This window comes from Rutidosis leptorrhynchoides, chromosome 11 (assembly GCF_046630445.1).
Source record: "Rutidosis leptorrhynchoides isolate AG116_Rl617_1_P2 chromosome 11, CSIRO_AGI_Rlap_v1, whole genome shotgun sequence".
Taxonomy (NCBI): Eukaryota; Viridiplantae; Streptophyta; class Magnoliopsida; order Asterales; family Asteraceae; genus Rutidosis; species Rutidosis leptorrhynchoides.
In genome coordinates, this window is record NC_092343.1 from 386,031,288 (window position 1) to 386,051,285 (window position 19,998).

Below are 19,998 nucleotides of genomic sequence, written 5' to 3' on the forward strand. Positions count from 1 at the left end.
AAAAACGTCTCATATAGAGGTCAAAACCTCGCAACGAAATCAATTAATATGGAACGTTTTTAATCAATAAGAACGGGATATTTCAGTTGGTATCCGAGCGTTGGTCTTAGAGAACCAGAATTTTGCATTAGTGTGTCTTATCGAGTTTTTTAGGATGCATTAGTGAGTCTGGACTTCGACCGTGTTTACTTGAAAAATGATTGCTTAACAAATTTTGTTGGAAACTATCTATTTTTAACATGTGAATATTATGTGATATATTAATCTCTTAACGTGTTTGATACTATGTGATAGATGTCTACCTCTAATACAAGTCCCATTGACTCACCTAATAATAATGAAGAGTCAAATGTAAATTGGAATGATTCGTGGACTGATTCACAAGTTCCCGAAATGGAACCGGAAGAAGAGTCGGAACCGGAAGAAGAATCGGAACCGGAAGAAGAAATAGAACCAGTGGGGGAAATAATAAAACGGTTAAGTAGAAGAAAATCCTCAACCAACCGACCAAAGTTAATTATGGTCAATGGTGTTTCCGCCAAGGAAGCAAAGTATTGGGAGGATTACCAATTCTCCGATGAATCGGATCCTGACAAGGATTCCGATGATGTTATAGAAATTACCCCAACACAATTTAATAAGGCAAAAGAGAACAATAAGGGAAAGGGCATAAAAATAGAGAAATTTGATTCCAAACACGATGAACTTTATATGTATCGTCAACACCCGTATTTCTTAAGTTGTGACAATAACCCGGGAACCTCTAAACCACCAGATTTTTCTAAACCAATGTGGAAAATGACGGCTCGTATTAGGGGAACATCATATATCCCTAGAAACTTGGCAAAACGAACCAAAACCGAAGAAGAGAAACAAGCGAGTCGGAATAAGATAGTTGTATTCGTGTGGTGTAATATATGTAATATAGTGTGCTTATGCTTTATGATATATGTAAAAATTGCTTGTATTAATAAGTATTTTTTTTTATGAATCTAACTCTTGTCTATTTTACAGTATAAAAACACAAAATGGATAGACAACCCAATATTTTAAGAGACCTACCCGGAGACATGATTGATGAAATCTTGTCTAGAGTCGGTCAGAATTCCTCGGCACAACTATTTAAGGGGAGATCAGTTTGTAAGACATTCAAAGAACGTTCCAAGAATGCCTTGATTTATAAAAGGCTTTCGTTCAAAAGATGGGGGATATCACATTGGAAAATCCATAAGTTACGATGTGTTTACTTTGACGCATATATTGCGGGGAACCCAAATGCTATTTTACGCAACGGGTTAAGAAATTATTTTGACTCAATATATCCGAATATAGGACTTCGTGATTTAGAAAAAGCGGCTAACATGCAACATAAAGAAGCATGTTATGCTTACGGGTTAGTAATGTTCGCTTCTCACCAAAGTGAGAATAAGAACATCGGCCTACAACTATTAAACAAAACGTTCCCACAAGTGACAAAGTCGGTAATTGGGGTAAGAAATGAGGTTTTTAGGTTATTACGAGACTGTTGGTCATTACGTAACCTTCATCCTTTTGACGACGTTACAACACATTGTCTTACTATCGGTCACAACGGTTATGTTCCACAAAACCAAGGATGGGAAGTGGTATTAGTAAAACCAGAATGCATGACTTGTTTCTGGACGTATGAATTACGTGTCTTTATTGCCTTTGCTGAACGCCTTATTTATTAACTAGAATTATCTTCGCAACTACTTTGTATCAAAGTTTTATGTGCTATATTTCATGCTATATGTAAAAAAAAAGCGGTATTGTAAGTTTGCAAGTTATTGTATAAAGGTTTGAATATGATATTTTTTTTTTGTGATTAGTTTTTAATATAGAATTGTAGTAGTTGAAATGGTATGTTAGCTATTAAGTATGAACTTAACGGGTAGGTACTACCCGAATTAAAGAGTATAAAACGCTAATATGAAGAAAAAGCTTCTATAAATAAGTTCATATTACGCTACGATATACTATTGACTACTCTTGATATTCTATATGATTAACTCGTTTCATTTGACTATTTTGAAGGAAATGGCACCGACTACTCGACACACCTTGAATATGAGCGAAGAGGAATTTCGTGCCTTTCTTGCTTCAAACATAGCCGCAGTACAGGCTGCGCTACATACCAACAATAACCTTGGATCTAGCAGTACAGGAAATCGTGTAGGATGCACCTACAAAGAATTCACTGCCTGCAAACCTTTGGAATTTGATGGAACCGAAGGACCGATCAGATTGAAACGGTGGACCGAGAAGGTCGAATCGGTATTTGCCATAAGTAAGTGTACTGAAGAGGACAAAGTGAAGTACGCTACGCATACCTTCACAGGTTCTGCGTTAACATGGTGGAATACCTATCTAGAGCAAGTGGGACAAGATGATGCTTACGCACTACCGTGGTCAGCATTCAAGCACTTGATGAACGAGAAGTACCGTCCCAGAACCGAGGTCAGTAAGCTCAAGACAGAACTTAGAGGGTTACGAACCCAAGGATTTGATATTACCACGTACGAAAGACGATTCACAAAATTATGCCTATTGTGTCCGGGAGCGTTCGAAGATGAGGAAGAGAAGATTGACGCGTTTGTGAAAGGATTACCGGAAAGAATCCAAGAAGATATAAGTTCACACGAGCCCGCCTCCAAACAACAGGCATGTAGAATGGCTCACAAACTAGTGAACCAGATTGAAGAAAGAATTAAAGAACAGACTGCTGAAGAGGCCAATGTGAAGCAAGTCAAAAGAAAGTGGGAGGAAAACGGTGATAAGAATCACCAATACAACAACAACAGCAATTACAACAATAATCGCAACAACTATCCCAACAATCGCAACATCAATCGCAACTACAACAAACGGCCCAACAACAACAACAACAACAACAACAACAACAACAGCAACAACAACTACAACAATCATCCCAACAACAATAATAACCGCAGCAACAACAACAATCAGAAGCAGCTATGCCAAAGGTTTGAAAAGTATCACTCGGGGTTCTGCACCAAATTTTGCAACAAGTGTAAAAGAAATGGTCATAGCGCGGCAAAGTGTGAGGTCTACGAACCAGGGGTTAACAGAACGAAAGGAACAAATGGTGTCGGAACGAGTAATGGCGGATCAAGTAGTGTCGGAGCAAGTTATGCCAATGTAGTTTGTTATAAATGTGGAAAACCAGGCCACATTATTAAAAATTGCCCGAACCAGGAGAACACGAATGGACAAGGCCGCGGAAGAGTTTTCAATATTAATGCGGCAGAGGCACAGGAAGACCCGAAGCTTGTTACGGGTACGTTTCTTATTGACAATAAATCTGCTTACGTTTTATTTGATTCGGGTGCGGATAGAAGCTATATGAGTAGAGATTTTTGTGCTAAATTAAGTTGTCCATTGACGCCTTTGGATAGTAAATTTTTACTCGAATTAGCAAATGGTAAATTAATTTCAGCAGATAATATATGTCGGAATCGAGAAATTAAACTGGTTAGCGAAACATTTAAGATTGACTTGATACCAGTAGAGTTAGGGAGTTTTGATGTGATAATCGGTATGGACTGGTTGAAAGAAGTGAAAGCAGAGATCGTTTGTTACAAAAATGCAATTCGCATTATACGAGAAAAAGGAAAACCCTTAATGATGTACGGAGAAAAGGGCAACACGAAGCTACATCTTATTAGTAATTTGAAGGCACAAAAACTAATAAGAAAAGGTTGCTATGCTGTTCTAGCACACGTCGAGAAAGTACAAATTAAAGAAAAGAGCATCAATGATGTTCCCGTCGCAAAAGAATTTCCCGATGTATTTCCGAAAGAATTACCGGGATTACCCCCACATCGATCCGTTGAATTTCAAATAGATCTTGTACCAGGAGCTGCACCAATAGCTCGTGCTCCTTACAGACTCGCACCCAGCGAGATGAAAGAACTGCAAAGCCAATTACAAGAACTTTTAGAGCATGGTTTCATTCGACCAAGCACATCACCGTGGGGAGCTCCTGTTTTGTTTGTCAAGAAGAAAGATGGTACATTCAGATTGTGTATCGACTACCGAGAGTTGAAAAACTAACCATCAAGAACCGCTACCCACTACCGAGAATCGACGACTTATTTGATCAACTACAAGGCTCGTCTGTTTATTCAAAGATTGACTTACGTTCCGGGTATCATCAAATGCGGGTGAAAGAAGATGATATTCCAAAGACTGCTTTCATAACACGTTACGGTCATTACGAGTTTATGGTCATGCCGTTTGGTTTAACTAATGCACCAGCTGTGTTCATGGACCTTATGAACCGAGTGTGTGGGCCATATCTTGACAAGCTTGTCATTGTTTTCATCGATGACATACTTATTTACTTAAAGAATGATCAAGAGCACGAAGAACATTTGAAAAAAGTGCTAGAAGTATTGAGGAAAGAAAAACTGTACGCTAAGTTTTCAAAATATGCATTTTGGTTAGAAAAATTTAAATTCCTCGGTCAACCCCAAAAACTCCGAAGCATATACGTTAAGTTTTAGGATTGGCTGGTTACTACAGAAGATTCATCCAAGATTTCTCCAAAATAGCAAAACCCTTGACTGCATTAACGCATAAAGGGAAGAAATTTGAATGGAAGGATGAACAAGAGAAGGCGTTTCAATTATTGAAGAAAAAGCTAACTACGGCACCTATATTGTCATTGCCTGAAGGGAATGATGATTTTGTGATTTATTGTGACGCATCAAAGCAAGGTCTCGGTTGTGTATTAATACAACGGACGAAGGTGATTGCTTATGCGTCTAGATAATTGAAGATTCACAAGCAAAATTATACGACGCATGATTTGGAATTAGGCGCGGTTGTTTTTGCATTAAAGACTTGGAGGCACTACTTATATGGGGTCAAAAGTATTATATATACCGACCACAAAAGTCTTCAACCCATATTTAATCAGAAATAACTGAATATGAGGCAGCGTAGGTGGATTGAATTGTTGAATGATTACGACTTTGAGATTCGTTACCACCCGGGGAAGGCAAATGTGGTAGCCGACGCCTTGAGCAGGAAGGACAGAGAACCCATTCGAGTAAAATCTATGAATATAATGATTCACAATAACCTTACTACTCAAATAAAGGAGGCGCAACAAGGAGTTTTAAAAGGGGAAAATTTAAAGGATGAAATACCCAAAGGATCGGAGAAGAATCTTAATATTTGGGAAGACGGAACCCGGTATAGGGCTGAAAGGATTTGGGTACCAAAATTTGGAGATATGAGAGAAATGGTACTTAGAGAAGCTCATAAAACCAGATACTCAATACATCCTGGAACGGGGAAGATGTACAAGGATCTCAAGAAACATTTTTGGTGGCCAGGTATGAAAGCCGATATTGCTAAATACGTAGGAGAATGTTTGACGTGTTCTAAGGTCAAATCTGAGCATCAGAAACCATCAGGTCTACTTCAACAACCCGAAATCCCTGAATGGAAATGGGAAAACATTACCATGGATTTCATCACTAAATTGCCAAGTACTGCAAGTGGTTTTGATACTATTTGGGTAATAGTTGATCGTCTCACCAAATCAGCACACTTCCTGCTAATAAGAGAAGATGACAAGATGGATAAGTTAGCACGACTGTATTTGAAGGAAGTCGTCTCCAGACATGGAATACCAATCTCTATTATTTCTGATAGGGATGGCAGATTTATTTTAAGATTCTGGCAGACATTACAGCAAGCATTAGGAACTCTTCTAGACATGAGTACTGCCTATCATCCACAAACTGATGGGCAGAGCGAAAGGACGATACAAACGCTTGAAGACATGCTACGAGCATGTGTTATTGATTTCGGAAACAGTTGGGATCGACACCTACCGTTAGCAGAATTTTCCTACAACAACAGTTATCATTCTAGTATTGAGATGGCGCCGTTTGAGGCACTTTATGGTAGAAAGTGCAGGTCTCCAATTTTTTGGAATGAAGTGGGGGATAGACAGATTACGGGTCCGGATATAATACAAGAAACTACCGAGAAAATCATCCAAATTCAACAAAGATTGAAAACCGCACAGAGTCGACAAAAGAGCTACGCAGACAGTAAAAGAAAAGATATAGAGTTTGAAATTGGAGAAATGGTCATGCTTAAGGTTTCACCTTGGAAAGGCGCTGTTCGATTTGGTAAATGGGGGAAACTAAATCCAAGGTACATTGGACCATTCAAGATAATAGATCGTGTCGGACCAGTTGCTTACCAACTGGAGCTACCTCAACAACTCGCGGCTGTACATAACACTTTCCACGTCTCAAATTTGAAGAAATGTTTTGCTAAAGAAGATCTCACTATTCCGTTGGACGAAATCCAAATCAATGAAAAACTTCAATTCATTGAAGAACCCGTCGAAATAATGGATCGTGAGGTTAAGAGACTTAAACAAAACAAGATACCGATTGTTAAGGTTCGATGGAATGCTTGTAGAGGACCCGAGTTCACCTGGGAGCGTGAAGATCAGATGAAGAAGAAATACCCGCATCTATTTCTAGAAGATTCGTCAACACTTTCAACAGCTTAAAATTTCAGGACGAAATTTATTTAACGGGTAGGTACTGTAGTGACCCGAACTTTTCCATGTTTATATATATTAAATGAAATTGATATTTACATGATTAAGTGTTTCCAACATGTTAAGCAATCAACCTTATTAAGACTTGATTAATTGGAATAGGTTTCATATAGACAAATGACCACCCAAGTTGACCGGTGATTCACGAACGTTAAAACTTGTAAAAACTATACGATGACATATATATGGTTATATATATAGTTAACATGATTTTATTATAAGTATGTATCTCATTAGGTATTTTAACAATGAGTTACATACATAAAAATGAGACTATTAAATTAAGAAACTCAAAAACGATATATATAACGATTATCGTTATAACGTCTTACTAGGTACATATGAATCATATTAAGATATTGATACACTTGGTTAATTATGTTAAATGATAAGTAAATATATCATTAAGTGTATTAACAATGAACTACATATGTAAAAATAAGACTACTAACTTAATGATTTTGAAACGAGACATATATGTAACGATTATCGTTGTAACGACATTTAATGTATATAGATCATATTAAGAGATATTCGTACATCATAATATCATGATAATATAATAATTTAAAATCTCATTTGATATTATAAACATTGGGTTAACAACATTTAACAAGATCGTTAACCTAAAGGTTTCAAAACAACATTTACATGTAACGACTAACGATGACTTAACGACTCAGTTAAAATGTATATACATGTAGTGTTTTAATATGTATTCATACACTTTTGAAAGACTTCAAGACACTTATCAAAATACTTCTACTTAACAAAAATGCTTACAATTACATCCTCGTTCAGTTTCATCAACAAATCTACTCGTATGCACCCGTATTCGTACTCGTACAATACACAGCTTTTAGATGTATGTACTATTGGTATATACACTCCAATGATCAGCTCTTAGCAGCCCATGTGAGTCACCTAACACATGTGGGAACCATCATTTGGCAACTAGCATGAAATATCTCATAAAATTACAAAAATATGAGTAATCATTCATGACTTATTTACATGAAAACAAAATTACATATCCTTTATATCTAATCCATACACCAACGACCAAAAACACTTACAAACACTTTCATTCTTCAATTTTCTTCATCTAATTAATCTTTCTCAAGTTCTATCTTCAAGTTCTAAGTTTTCTTCATAAATTCCAAATGTTATAGTTTCATAAAATCAAGAATACTTCCAAGATTGCAAGTTTACTTCCAAGTTTTCTAAATCCATTCCAAGTAATCATCCAAGATCAAGAAACCTTTGTTACTTATAGTAGGTTATCTTTCTAATACAAGGTAATAATCATATTCAAACTTTAATTCAATTTCTATAACTATAACAATCTTATTTCGAGTGGAAATCTTACTTGAAATTGTTTTCGTGTCATGATTCTGCTTCAAGAACTTTCAAGCCATCCAAGGATCCTTTGAAGCTAGATCCATTTTTCTTATTTCCAGTAGGTTTATCCAAGGAACTTGAGGTAGTAATGATGTTCATAACATCATTCGATTCATACATAAAAAGCTGTCTTATTCAACGTTATAAACTTGTAATCACTAGAACATAGTTTAGTTAATTCTGAACTTATTCGCAAATAAAGTTAATCCTTCTAACTAGACTTTTAAAATCAACTAAACACATGTTCTATATCTATATGATATGCTAACTTAATGATTTAAAACCCGAAAACACGATAAACACCATAAAACTGGATATACGCCGTCGTAGTAAAACCGGGGGCTGTTTTGGTTGGGATAATTAAAAGCTAAGAAGAACTTTGATTTAAAAGCTATACTTCTGGAAAAATAATTTTTCTTATGAACATGAAACTATATCCAAAAAACATGGTTAAACTCAAAGTGAAAGTATGTTTTTCAAAATGGTCATCAAGATGTCGTTCTTTCGACGAAAATGACTACCTCTTTCAAAAACAACTTGTAACTTGTATTTCCGACTATAAACTTATAATTTTTCTATTTAGATTCATAAAGTTAAGTTCAATACAAAACCGTGACCACTGGAATCACACAAAACGGATTAAAAACGAAGAAATGGCGAGTAAAACAAGATTGATAAAAACTACTCATTTTACCTACGTGAAAGTTAGTAATAAATCTATTCCAACCATAACCTAATCAACTTATATTGTATATTATGTAATCTTGAGATACCATAGACACGTATACAATGTTTCGACCTATCATGTCGACCCATCTATATATATATTGCGGAACAACCATAGACACTCTATATGTTAATGTTGGAGTTAGCTATACAGGGTTGAGGTTGATTCTAAAATATATATATAGTTTGAGTTGTGATCAATACTGAGATACGTATACACTGGGTCGTGGATTGATTCAAGATAATATTTATCGATTTATTTCTGTACATCTAACTGTGGACAACTAGTTGTAGGTTACTAACGAGGACAGCTGACTTAATAAACTTAAAACATCAAAATGTATTAAAAGTATTGTAAATATATTTTGAACATACTTTGATATATATGTATATATTGTTATAGGTTCGTGAATCAACCAGTGGCCAAGTCTTACTTCCCGGCGAAGTAAAAATCTGTGAAAGTGAGTTATAGTCCTACTTTTAAAATCTAATATTTTTGGGATGAGAATACATGCAGGTTTTATAAATGATTTACAAAATAGACACAAGTACGTGAAACTACATTATATGGTTGAATTATCGAAATCGAATATGCCCTTTTTATTAAGTCTGGTAATCTAAGAATTAGGGAACAGACACCCTAATTGACGCGAATCCTAAAGATAGATCTATTGGGCCTAACAAACCCCATCCAAAGTACCGGATGCTTTAGTACTTCGAAATTTATATCATATCCGAAGGGTGTCCAGGAATGATGGGGATATTCTTAAATATGTATCTTGTTAATGTCGGTTACCCGGTGTTCACCATATGAATGATTTTTATCTCTATGTATGGGATGTGTATTGAAATATGAAATCTTGTGGTCTATTATTATGATTTGATAATATATAGGTTAAACCTATAACTCACCAACATTTTTGTTGACGTTTTAAGCATGTTTATTCTCAGGTGATTATTAAGAGCTTCCGCTGTCGCATACTTAAATAAGGACGAGATTTGGAGTCCATGCTTGTATGATATTGTGTAAAAACTGCATTCAAGAAACTTATTTCGTTGTAACATATTTGTATTGTAAACCATTATGTAATGGTCGCGTGTAAACAGGATATTTTAGATTATCATTATTTGATAATCTACGTAAAGCTTTTTAAACCTTTATTGATGAAATAAAGGTTATGGTTTGTTTTAAAATGAATGCAGTCTTTGAAAAACGTCTCATATAGAGGTCAAAACCTCGCAACGAAATCAATTAATATGGAACGTTTTTAATCAATAAGAACGGGACATTTCACTTTGCACATATATTCAAAAGCCAGGATCTTTTTGATGGCAAGAGGGTGAACAATCGAAACATGAACTTTAAAGTAATCAAGAACACTAAGAAAAAACGATGAAATGGGGATCCTAAGGTTGCACTCTTTAAATGATTGTGTGTACATTCCGACGTAATCTGCCGGAAAATCCAGCATGAACTTACCGGATTGTGGCAAAATTATGTCATCTCCTTTAAGACCTAGGGTTTTACGGAGGCGTTCACAGCGTTCGGGGGTCACAACACTAGAAATAGATCGAAGCCCTACTTTAGCCATAACAAAAAAAAAAAAAGATAGCAAGTTGGGAGCAATACCTTTTTGAAAATTAAGGAAGATGATCTGATGATGAAGAGAAGCAAAAGAAAAAGGAAAGAAAAAAATGAAAGAGAAGATGAAAATTTAACTCTTTATTACCCCTAAGCAGAAAACCGTCCCATCAGTTACAGAGTTACTTTGGTAATCGTACTGGCAAATTACCGTTTCACCCTTCAAGTCTATTTAAACAGAAAAGATTTAGTAGGGGCAAAAAGGTAATCGTACCCGGGTAAATAATTGCTGAAATCAGAAATGTCAAATCAGGTAATCAAGTGGCAGTTTGAGTTTAATTCAACATAGCTCGGTAAGAAAGCTTCGTAAAATTAAACTGGGGGACTTGATAGTGTATCTCCCCGTTAAGATAAACGAAGCTAAGCTAACAAAGATATCACGTCTAACGAGGATATATGGCATAAGATTGGATCACAAGAACACATATGTCAAATACAAATCAAGAGCGGGATATCCTCAAACTCAAATAATGGCGCCCAAATGACAAAAGAAGAATGCTACCAAAATATAATCCCAATATTCAGAGTTGGTACGAAACCACTTCCGTTATATGAAGCAATAGTAACGAAGGAACGTGATGACGAAGGGATCACAGTTACCAATGTACAAGGACCTATCCTAAAGTCACAAGATTACCTAGACTGAAGGAGAGAAGTAAGCGGGTTGACCAAACTCGCTTCCACTAACATTCAAATAACAAAAGAGGAATGTTGCAGGGTAGCTTTCTTGAACCAGCAGGAGTTACAGTCGGCCGAAGAGAAAGTCCCCTTTGTATCATCAGAGATCGTCTTGGAGACTGATCCCACCTAGAAAGCTGGTGATAGAGCTATTGCCTAACCCTATAAAAGGAGAACATGATCTCTGGAGTTGAGAGGAGGTTTCAATTACTCACATACAATACTCTCAATGAGTTACCTTCGTATCTTGGTGGCGTAAAGTACGATACCTTCGTACTACCTTCGGGGAACCGCCAACAAGCATACATTCATCATCATATCCTGTTATATCATCCATTCAGTGATCAGATCTCAATATCCTTGCTCCATCGACAAGGATTGCAAAGAATTGTACAAACACTAGTATTTGTTTTTCGAGGAAAAAAAAAACAATCTCGTATTTCTTCCTTCTAAACTCATATTTTGCATCAAATATCCATTAAAATTTTTGTACATCATGCATTGAAAAATTGTACTTTAAGAATAAATGTAATTCATAAGTTTAGGAGGGTTAAATACGAGATTTTCTTAAAAAAAAAAAAAAAGAAAAAAAAAAAACAAATGGGTGCAAGAGGAATCGTTTAAAAATTAAAATTTCAACTAAGGTTGTAAAACAAATTAAAAGTTTGCACAGAAATGAAAGTACGTAACTTCAAAGGGGCTAAACCTGTATAAAATTTAATAGTTTAGGGACTATTCTTACACCAAAAATAAATTCACTAGACATCTTTGAGCGGGAAATATCTAGTCCAGTATTTACATCGATCCCTCAAAAAACCACACACTCACACCCAAACACACACAGTCGCTCGTTCTAGGGTTTCTATATTCACAAAAATGAACGAAAACGGTGATAAATTGCAGCCGGAGCTTGAATCTGCACGAAATGTGCTTCGAAATCGTTGGGAGTTTGCTTCCGTTCTCAATTTCCTTAATGTATGATTAATCGTTAATTTTGATTTATAATTTATAATTTATAATTTCGTTACTTATAAAGTTTAATTTTTTCTTATTACATCGTGTAGATTGTTGTATATCTATTGATTCTGTTTCATGCTACACCTGTATGTGAATGAGTAGTGTTAAAACTGTTAATTTCATTTTTTAATAAATAAATGTTGATTAAAACCTAAAAAAAAGTTTGTGCGTTTGGTGCATTAATGTATATAGAGAATAATGACTTCATTATTGAAATGCATCGATGATCTGATTTTTAGGTTGGATGATGAATATTTTGAAATTAGGTGTTACAGGACACATAAAAATTGGTAAGGATGGTTGATTGAAGCCTAAAGGGGTTATTGAAGTTTTGAATGATTTATCGTGCAATCGAGGGCGTATTTATCATTTTATTGCATATTGTGTTACTGTGTGTATGATTATTATAATTATTTGGTGTCCATAAGGTGTGATATGAGTATATTGTGTTTTATACAGGTGTTTGAGCCTGTTATAGAAACTAATCTGAAGTTATCTGCTGAAGAGATTGAGATGGCACTTATTCAACCAAACAAATGTCTCGCTCAGCTTCATATATCACTTTTAAAGGTTTCTATTTTTTTTTATAGCTTAAGCTTATTACGTTGTTACTCCTTTTGTTATATGTAGCCTCTGTTGTGGTTTTTTTATATTTTGTGCTATGCTTAAGGAAGTCAACCAACAGGTTTGAAACAGGTGTTAGTTTATAAAAGCATGAATCATGCAATTGTTATATTTCTGCGTAAAGATTTATTACTGTTTCTGAATAATAAGCTTTAGATATGACTTATGAGCATCAAAACATCATACTTTGTTTTAATGAGAATATATGTTATATGAATGATGCCATGCTTGTTTGAGTTCATGTATAAATGCATATATGAGAATGGATATTTAGGTAAAAAGAAGATTTGCATATATAACAGATTACTCTAGCACTTGAGGACACATTTATCATTTCAAGTTTTACCCAAATAGTTACCTAATCAAATATACGATTTTTTTAACTTGGGATAGGGAACGATTTAATGGTCCATTATTTATGTAATATTTCCATTTGAAGGAATCTTTTCGTTTCTTTAACTAAGTAATAGTTGAATATCATTTGACGAGTCATGCTATTGATGCATACTGCTTAGGTAAGCAACAAGAGCATCAAAATGATTAGTTTTCTTATGTGTATATTTATGTTGAAAGAGGTCATCTGTTACATGCTTGCATGATACCACTTTTGTGTATTTATACCATTTACATCCTAGTTATAGTTTGATGCTTTATCACTTGCAGTAATACAATCGCCTTCAACTGTTTTATTCTTAACCGTCTCTCTTTTCACTTAATTTTCGTCTCGTTGTTCATTTATCACTTTCGGTATTTGATATTTATGATGCAGAAACTGAAACTACTATCACAATTATATCTTTATATCTATATATCTATATATGCTTTATCTATATATGCTGTTTTTCGTCTCGTTTGTTTGATATTATTGTATGCATTTCATTTCAGTTTTACTGAAGCTAATCCTTGTTGCTCATGTTGATTTCATAATTTGCACTCTATTTTATGTTTCGTTCTCATAATGCTGAATAGGGAATTCCACCTGTACATGCAAAATTAAAGGAACCTGATGCTTGGGTTATGGTGCTCTCTAAGAAGCTTTCCATGTGGTGGCCATGGGTATGTCACTTAATATTTGAATCTTTACAACACAAAAATGTTTTTAGCTTTTACAATATATTAACATCGATATTTATGATTTTTAGGTTGCCGAGGGGGACTTTCCTTTAACTGCAGCTAAAGGGTACTTTATACTTTTATCTTATAAACCTAATACATTTTTGTAGTAATGGTTTGATTAGCAATACGTTTCTTTTTTGTTGTTATGGGGTCATGCAGGGAGGAGATGACAACATACAATGAACTTGATCCTACAATACGTCTTGTAGTTCTTAAAGCACTCTGTGAGATCCGAGCTGATGTACTATATCTGACCCTTATTTTTTCCCTTTATTACAGTTGATGATGATGATATTAATTTTAAGTTTGTTAGCTAGTATGCTCTTACTTTGTTTGTCTTAGATATAATAAATACATACCCATTGTAGAAACTTCAATACTTCATTTAGTACCCTTTATCTGTTTACCCATATGGAGCGATTAAGTTCTATATGTATCAATAGTTAGTGCTTGCATTTAAAGAACATATTGGATGTAATGCTATGCTAATAATAAATTCACTTGTGAGTGTTCGTATATCTTGTCTTAGTTGACATCAAATTTTTGTTAGTAGTTAGTTTCATACTCTTTTAGTGCTTGTGTTAAAGTATTGTTACAATGTTGTCTCAAACTAGAGTGTGAACTACTTGGTATCATTAAAACTATACTTTTATTCATGATATCGATATACTCCCAGTATGTTACTCTTGTAACGCGTGCTTGTTTTTTTATTTCAGCAACATGATGTGGTGTCATACATCAATGATGAAATAAAGGTCAAGAAAGACGCTTCTACATTCCAAAAAAGTAATATCGGGGAAGATGGAAAAGGGACCTCATATTGGTAAGATCTAATGCTGCTTTGAATCAAAGCATGATAAATATCATACTTGGCAAACAGGTTGGTTGGGTCGGTTGGGTAGCGGGTCGAAATGAGTTTGGGTCAAAATGTGTCATGGGATCAAATGGGTCAGATTTTTAAAAAGGTCCAAACGGGTCAGGTCTAAATTGGTTGGTTTGCCAGTTATAATTAATATTGATTACTCATGTTACTTTTTGGATCTTGAACAGGTTGGATGGCAATGAAACTCTCGGTTTTAGATTGTTTAAGGAAGTAACCACTTTCCGGAAAAAAGGAACATCGTCAACTATCGGTTGTCAATGGGAAACAGTTGCAACTAATCTAGAAGAGTTTCAGAAAGTTGTGGTAAGTTAGATGAGTGAAATCGGTTTGTAATTTATTTTTAAAGTTGACCATATACTTTTGAATGAGCCAGTCTAGGTTATATTTATCTCTAACTGGTTAAATGGTTGTCAATCAAAAGTTAGCTTCATACTGAAACTGGCCAAATGGGTTTGAGATGCACTTTTAATGTATAAAGTCTTCTGAATTATTTTATGATTAAAGATGTATTACGGATTTATCAGCGTTGCAAAACTCGGAATCACTCGGCGATTACTCGGTCAAACCTGGTCAAACTCGGTAAAACTCTGCCGGACTCGTCCAAAACTCGTGGTTGCTCAACAAAATCTGTCAATACTCGGCCAAAACTTGGGATTACTTGGAAAAAGTCAGTCAAATTTGGTAAAATTCTGTCAAAGTCAAACTTGGTCAACATTTTGAATACTCCTTGAGTTGATGAGTACTCCCTAAAAAGTCCCGACCGAGTACTCCCCGAGTAGCGATTTTTGCAATCTTGGCTTTTATGTAATATAAATCAGTTAAATACTTTACATCATCAAAAATTTTCAGCCGATCCAACCCAGCCTGGTTCATTTCCCACGAAAAAAAACTCATTTTGACTGTAACAGTCCCATTTTTACATTAATCATTTTCAAGCAAGTTTTGTGAATTAGGGGCATATTATACATTTATCTTCTTTCTTATCTTTGGTTGATGGCAGGATGAATACTCATCTAGTAAATCAAAGCTGGAAATTGCTGTTAGTGAAACTGTTTTAAAAGATGCCATTCCTGTTCTTACTAAACTTCATAAGGTTATTTTTCAAAACTGCTTTACTAAAATGCACATGATACAATAAGATATCAGAAATCTGATGTCACTTTTTCGTACCGTTTACAGAAGAGACAAAGGGAATTGCATAAAAAGAACGGAGAGCAGATTATCAATAATTTCTGCAGATCTGGAATTGCACGTTCTTGTCGTATTCGAAAACCTACCAACTACACATTTGGTATGTACAGTTTTCTTTACCATTTATCTTAATAGACAGTTAATTCACTGTATGAAATTTAAACATGTTTTTGAATCATCTGAATTTGGATAAGGTAGTGAATACATGAAACTTTCTTAGTGAGTTTACATACGGTAAAAAAGGTAGGAGATTTACTATTTAGGAAACTTTGAACCTATATATGGTAAATCCAAAAAAAATTAATATAAAAAGAATTTGAAATGATTTTTGCAGATGAATATGACAAAGCTATCAGCGAGGCCATACGAGAAACCAAGTAAGTTGTGTTTATTATTTGCACTTGCTTTTCTTTATGCTTTCGTACTTTAGTCCACCAACTCACTTGAAATATTCTTCAAAATTTTTTTAAAAAAGTTTAAGCTTGGAATCTCACATATTCGTATAGACGTTAAAACTGTAGTTTTTCATGTTTGGCTAATAGGAGAACAAAAACCAGAGATGAACAAATGAGTCAGAAAAATGAAATTGTAGCACGTGAGGATCCAAAGCATGAAATTCAACCCGCGGATGGTGAGACCACTAAAACTGAAGATGTTTCTGAAGATGCCGGTGAAGAAACAGACGAAAACGATAATGGCAAATACGGGTCAGTTCTAAATTCTCATATATTCTAATAACTATAAATTTGATTTAACAAGCATGCATTAAAAGTTGTCTTAGGAACAACAAATTTGACTCATTTTGACCCTTGTATGTTCTTTTAAATGACCCTTTTGAAATGAAACACAACCTAAATTGACCCATTTATAAGAAACTGGGTCAAAATAACCACTTCTAGTAAATATATTACTGTACTAAAAGTTGTGTTAGGAAGTTATAGCCATTTTGACTCAAGACTCTTCTATGTTCCTTTTTATGTTTGAGATGAAACAGAACCCAAGTTGACCAATAAAATGGGTCAAGTCTTGGGAAGTTTCAACAAATGTGACACATTTTGATCCTTGTAGGTCCTTTAAATGACCCTTTTGAAATGAAACACAATCTAAATTGACCCATTTATAAGAAAATGGGTCAAAATAACCACTTGTACTAAATATATTACTGCACTAAAAGTTATGTGAGGAAGTTATAACCATTTCGACTCATTCGACTCTTCTATGTTCTTTTTATTGTTTGAGATGAAACACAACCCAAGTTGACCAAGAAAATGGGTCAATAACCACTTGTATACTAAAAGTTGTGTTAGGAAGTTATAACAATTTTGACTCATTGATTCATTTATAATAAAATGGGTCAGAGTAACCAAATTGTAGTAAATATATCATATACTACTCCACTAAACAGGACTTGTGCATATTTCTTTGATCTGTGTTTCAGGATAATGAAAACTGGATATGAACAACCGATTGAGAAAAAAGAAACTGACGGGTCAACCAAATCCAAATCCGAAAACATCGAGTTTGAAATCGTAGATGATTCTGATGAAGAAACAGATGACAAAAACATAACTGATGAGGTTGCTGCTGACTCTGTTGAAGAAACTGATGAGGACAACAAAGAAAACACAAACAATATCCGCAAAGTAAATCACAGTTTTGTTGCAAAAAGAATAGCAAGCAAAAAGCTTACTGTGATTGGTGATCGTTCTGTTCGACAGATTCAAAACTTTGGTACCAAGAAACAATTGAGGCAAAGGCCTAATCGCAATACCGCTATCGAGTCTGTTGTTGTTCCTGATTCAGAAGATGAAATTTCGTGCGAAGATGGTGATAATTAAGAAACGGGTCTGGTATATGTACAGTGTTAGAAGGAGCGGTTTGTTTTGGGTTGGAAATGTATATTTTGGGTCAACATCTTTTTTTGAAGAAGGAATATGGTTGTAGTATTTAATGATATTGTTAGGAAGAGTTTTTAAGGAGATGGATTGACCATTGGGTTATTGATCAGGTTGACTTTTTGATCATTTTTGGTGTTGTTGATTATGCCTGTTTAGTTGGTATGATAGTGGTTATGTTATACAAAGATGATGGTTGAATCTTTTTTAGTACTCCATTTTAATGGAATGGTTTAGATGAAATGTTGCCTTTTAAATGTTTTCATTTTTATAAGGAGAGTTTTATAAATATATCTATGTATATATATATATATATATATATATATATATATATATATATATATATATATATATATATATATTTTTTTTTTTTTCATACTGTGCTTGGGACAGGGAACGATTTAATGGTCCATTATTTATGTATAATTTCTATTTGAAGGGGTTTTTTTGTTTCTTTAACCATCTATCTGTACACTTAATTTTCGTTCCATTGTTCATTTATCACTTTCAATATTTTGATATTTATAATATATTATGTGTGTTCGTTTATAATTAATATGTCTACTACCAACACAATCTTGTTGTAGACACTGAAACTACTATTACAGTTATATCTATATCCACACATATCATCTTATATCTACATATGCTGTTTTTTCTGTCTTTCAATGTTTGTTTAATGTTATCGTATGCATTTCATTTCAGTTTTTTCTGAAGCTAATCCTTGTTTCTCATGTTGATATAATAATTTGCACTCTATTTTATCTTTAAATTCACATAATGCTGAAAATAGGGAATTCCACCAGTACATGCAAAATTAAAGGAACCTGATGCTTGGGTTATGGTCCTCTCTAAGAAACTTTCCATGTGGTGGCCATGGGTATGCCACTTTATATTTTAAAATCTGTACAACAAAAAAATGTTTTTTTTTTCTTCCTTTTTTTAAGTTTCTATAATGCGATAACATAAATATTCATGGTTTTGCTCATGTTGAAGTTGGTTGTTGCTCATGTTGTTCCTCCTGCGCACCATCGGATTCGGATTCATAGTCTCCTTTACTTGTCGTCGGGTGTTTTTTAGTGTCTTCGTGCTAATGTCCCTTTAATGTTCCGAGCTTTGTTGTTTTGTGAGTTTTATTCGTGAGTTTGTATGTGGTCTCGTGTGCGTTTGTGCGGTCTGTGTCTTTTCTAGCTACTTGCTAGTGTAATTCGTGTACTTCTTTTATTTATATTAAAATCTTACTTGCCTTTCAAAATATATATATATATATATTCATGGTTTTCAGGTTGCCGAGGGGGAATTTCCATTAACTGCAGCTAAAGGGTACTCCATCTTTATCTTTTAAACCTAAATATACATTTTTGTAGTAATAGATTAATTAGCATTAAGTTTTTTTTATCTTTTTATCTTTTTATCTGTTGTTAATGGGTTATGCAGGGAGGAGATGACAACATACAATAAACTTGATCCTACAATTCGTCTTGTAGTTCTTAAAGCACTCTGTGAGATTCGAGCTGATGTATTATATCTAACCCTTATTTTTTTTACTTTTATGCTGTCCATTATATTATTAAAGTTTGTTTTTTTTTTTGAAAGGCAAAAATTTCATTAAAACACACTAGGAGAATACATATCCCCGGGGATTCTTACAAGTAACTGAATCTCCCAAGTAACCAACACGAAAACGAGAATTAAGTGACAAACAAATTAAAAACTAGGCAAGTTGCAAGGAGAGCAACCCATATTACTAGAACAGAAGAACACTCGGGTTAGAGATCCACGTGAGCCATTTTAGAAAGTTTGTTAGCTATTATATATGCTCTTACTTTGTCCTAGATATAATAAATACAGACCCATTTTAGAAACTTCAATACTTCACTCATGATCATTATCCGTTCTACCATATATAGCGACTAAGTTTTATATGTAACAATAGTTAGTGCTTTCATTTAAAGAACATATTGGATGTAATGCTATGCTAGTAAAGAAACGCTTGTGAGTGTTTGTATGTTCTGGCCAAGTTGATATGAAATTATTGTTAGTAGTTAGATTCATACCCTTTTTAGTGCTTGCATTAAAGTATTGTTACTGTTTTCTCAAAATAGAGTATGAACTACATGGTATCATTAAAAATATTTTTTTCTGTTGATGATATTAATACACTTTCTGTTATGTTACTCTTTTAAACGTG

The 19,998-nt window shown here is 34.3% G+C and overlaps 1 protein-coding gene across 1 annotated transcript; it reads left to right on the plus strand.

The window, feature by feature from the left end:
* The first annotated feature begins 11,957 nt into the window (after window positions 1-11,957).
* LOC139876016 (DDT domain-containing protein DDR4) lies at window positions 11,958-17,914 on the plus strand. The gene is made up of 12 exons (XM_071863313.1): window positions 11,958-12,056; window positions 12,558-12,668; window positions 13,692-13,778; window positions 13,865-13,902; window positions 13,998-14,079; window positions 14,555-14,661; window positions 14,889-15,024; window positions 15,722-15,814; window positions 15,901-16,012; window positions 16,247-16,289; window positions 16,455-16,619; window positions 17,351-17,914. The coding sequence occupies exons 1-12, from the start codon at window positions 11,958-11,960 to the stop codon at window positions 17,748-17,750; spliced, it is 1,473 nt and encodes a 490-aa protein (XP_071719414.1). The 3' UTR covers window positions 17,751-17,914.
* The last annotated feature ends 2,084 nt before the right edge of the window (window positions 17,915-19,998 follow it).

Excerpts from the sequence above, each read along its gene's own strand:
- LOC139876016 (XM_071863313.1), top strand. The coding sequence starts at position 11,958 with ATGAACGAAAACGGTGATAAATTGCAGCCGGAGCTTGAATCTGCACGA. Across the intron at positions 12,669-13,691 it reads TTCATATATCACTTTTAAAG|GGAATTCCACCTGTACATGC; the intron begins GTTTCTATTTTT and ends AATGCTGAATAG. Across the intron at positions 15,025-15,721 it reads AAGAGTTTCAGAAAGTTGTG|GATGAATACTCATCTAGTAA; the intron begins GTAAGTTAGATG and ends GGTTGATGGCAG.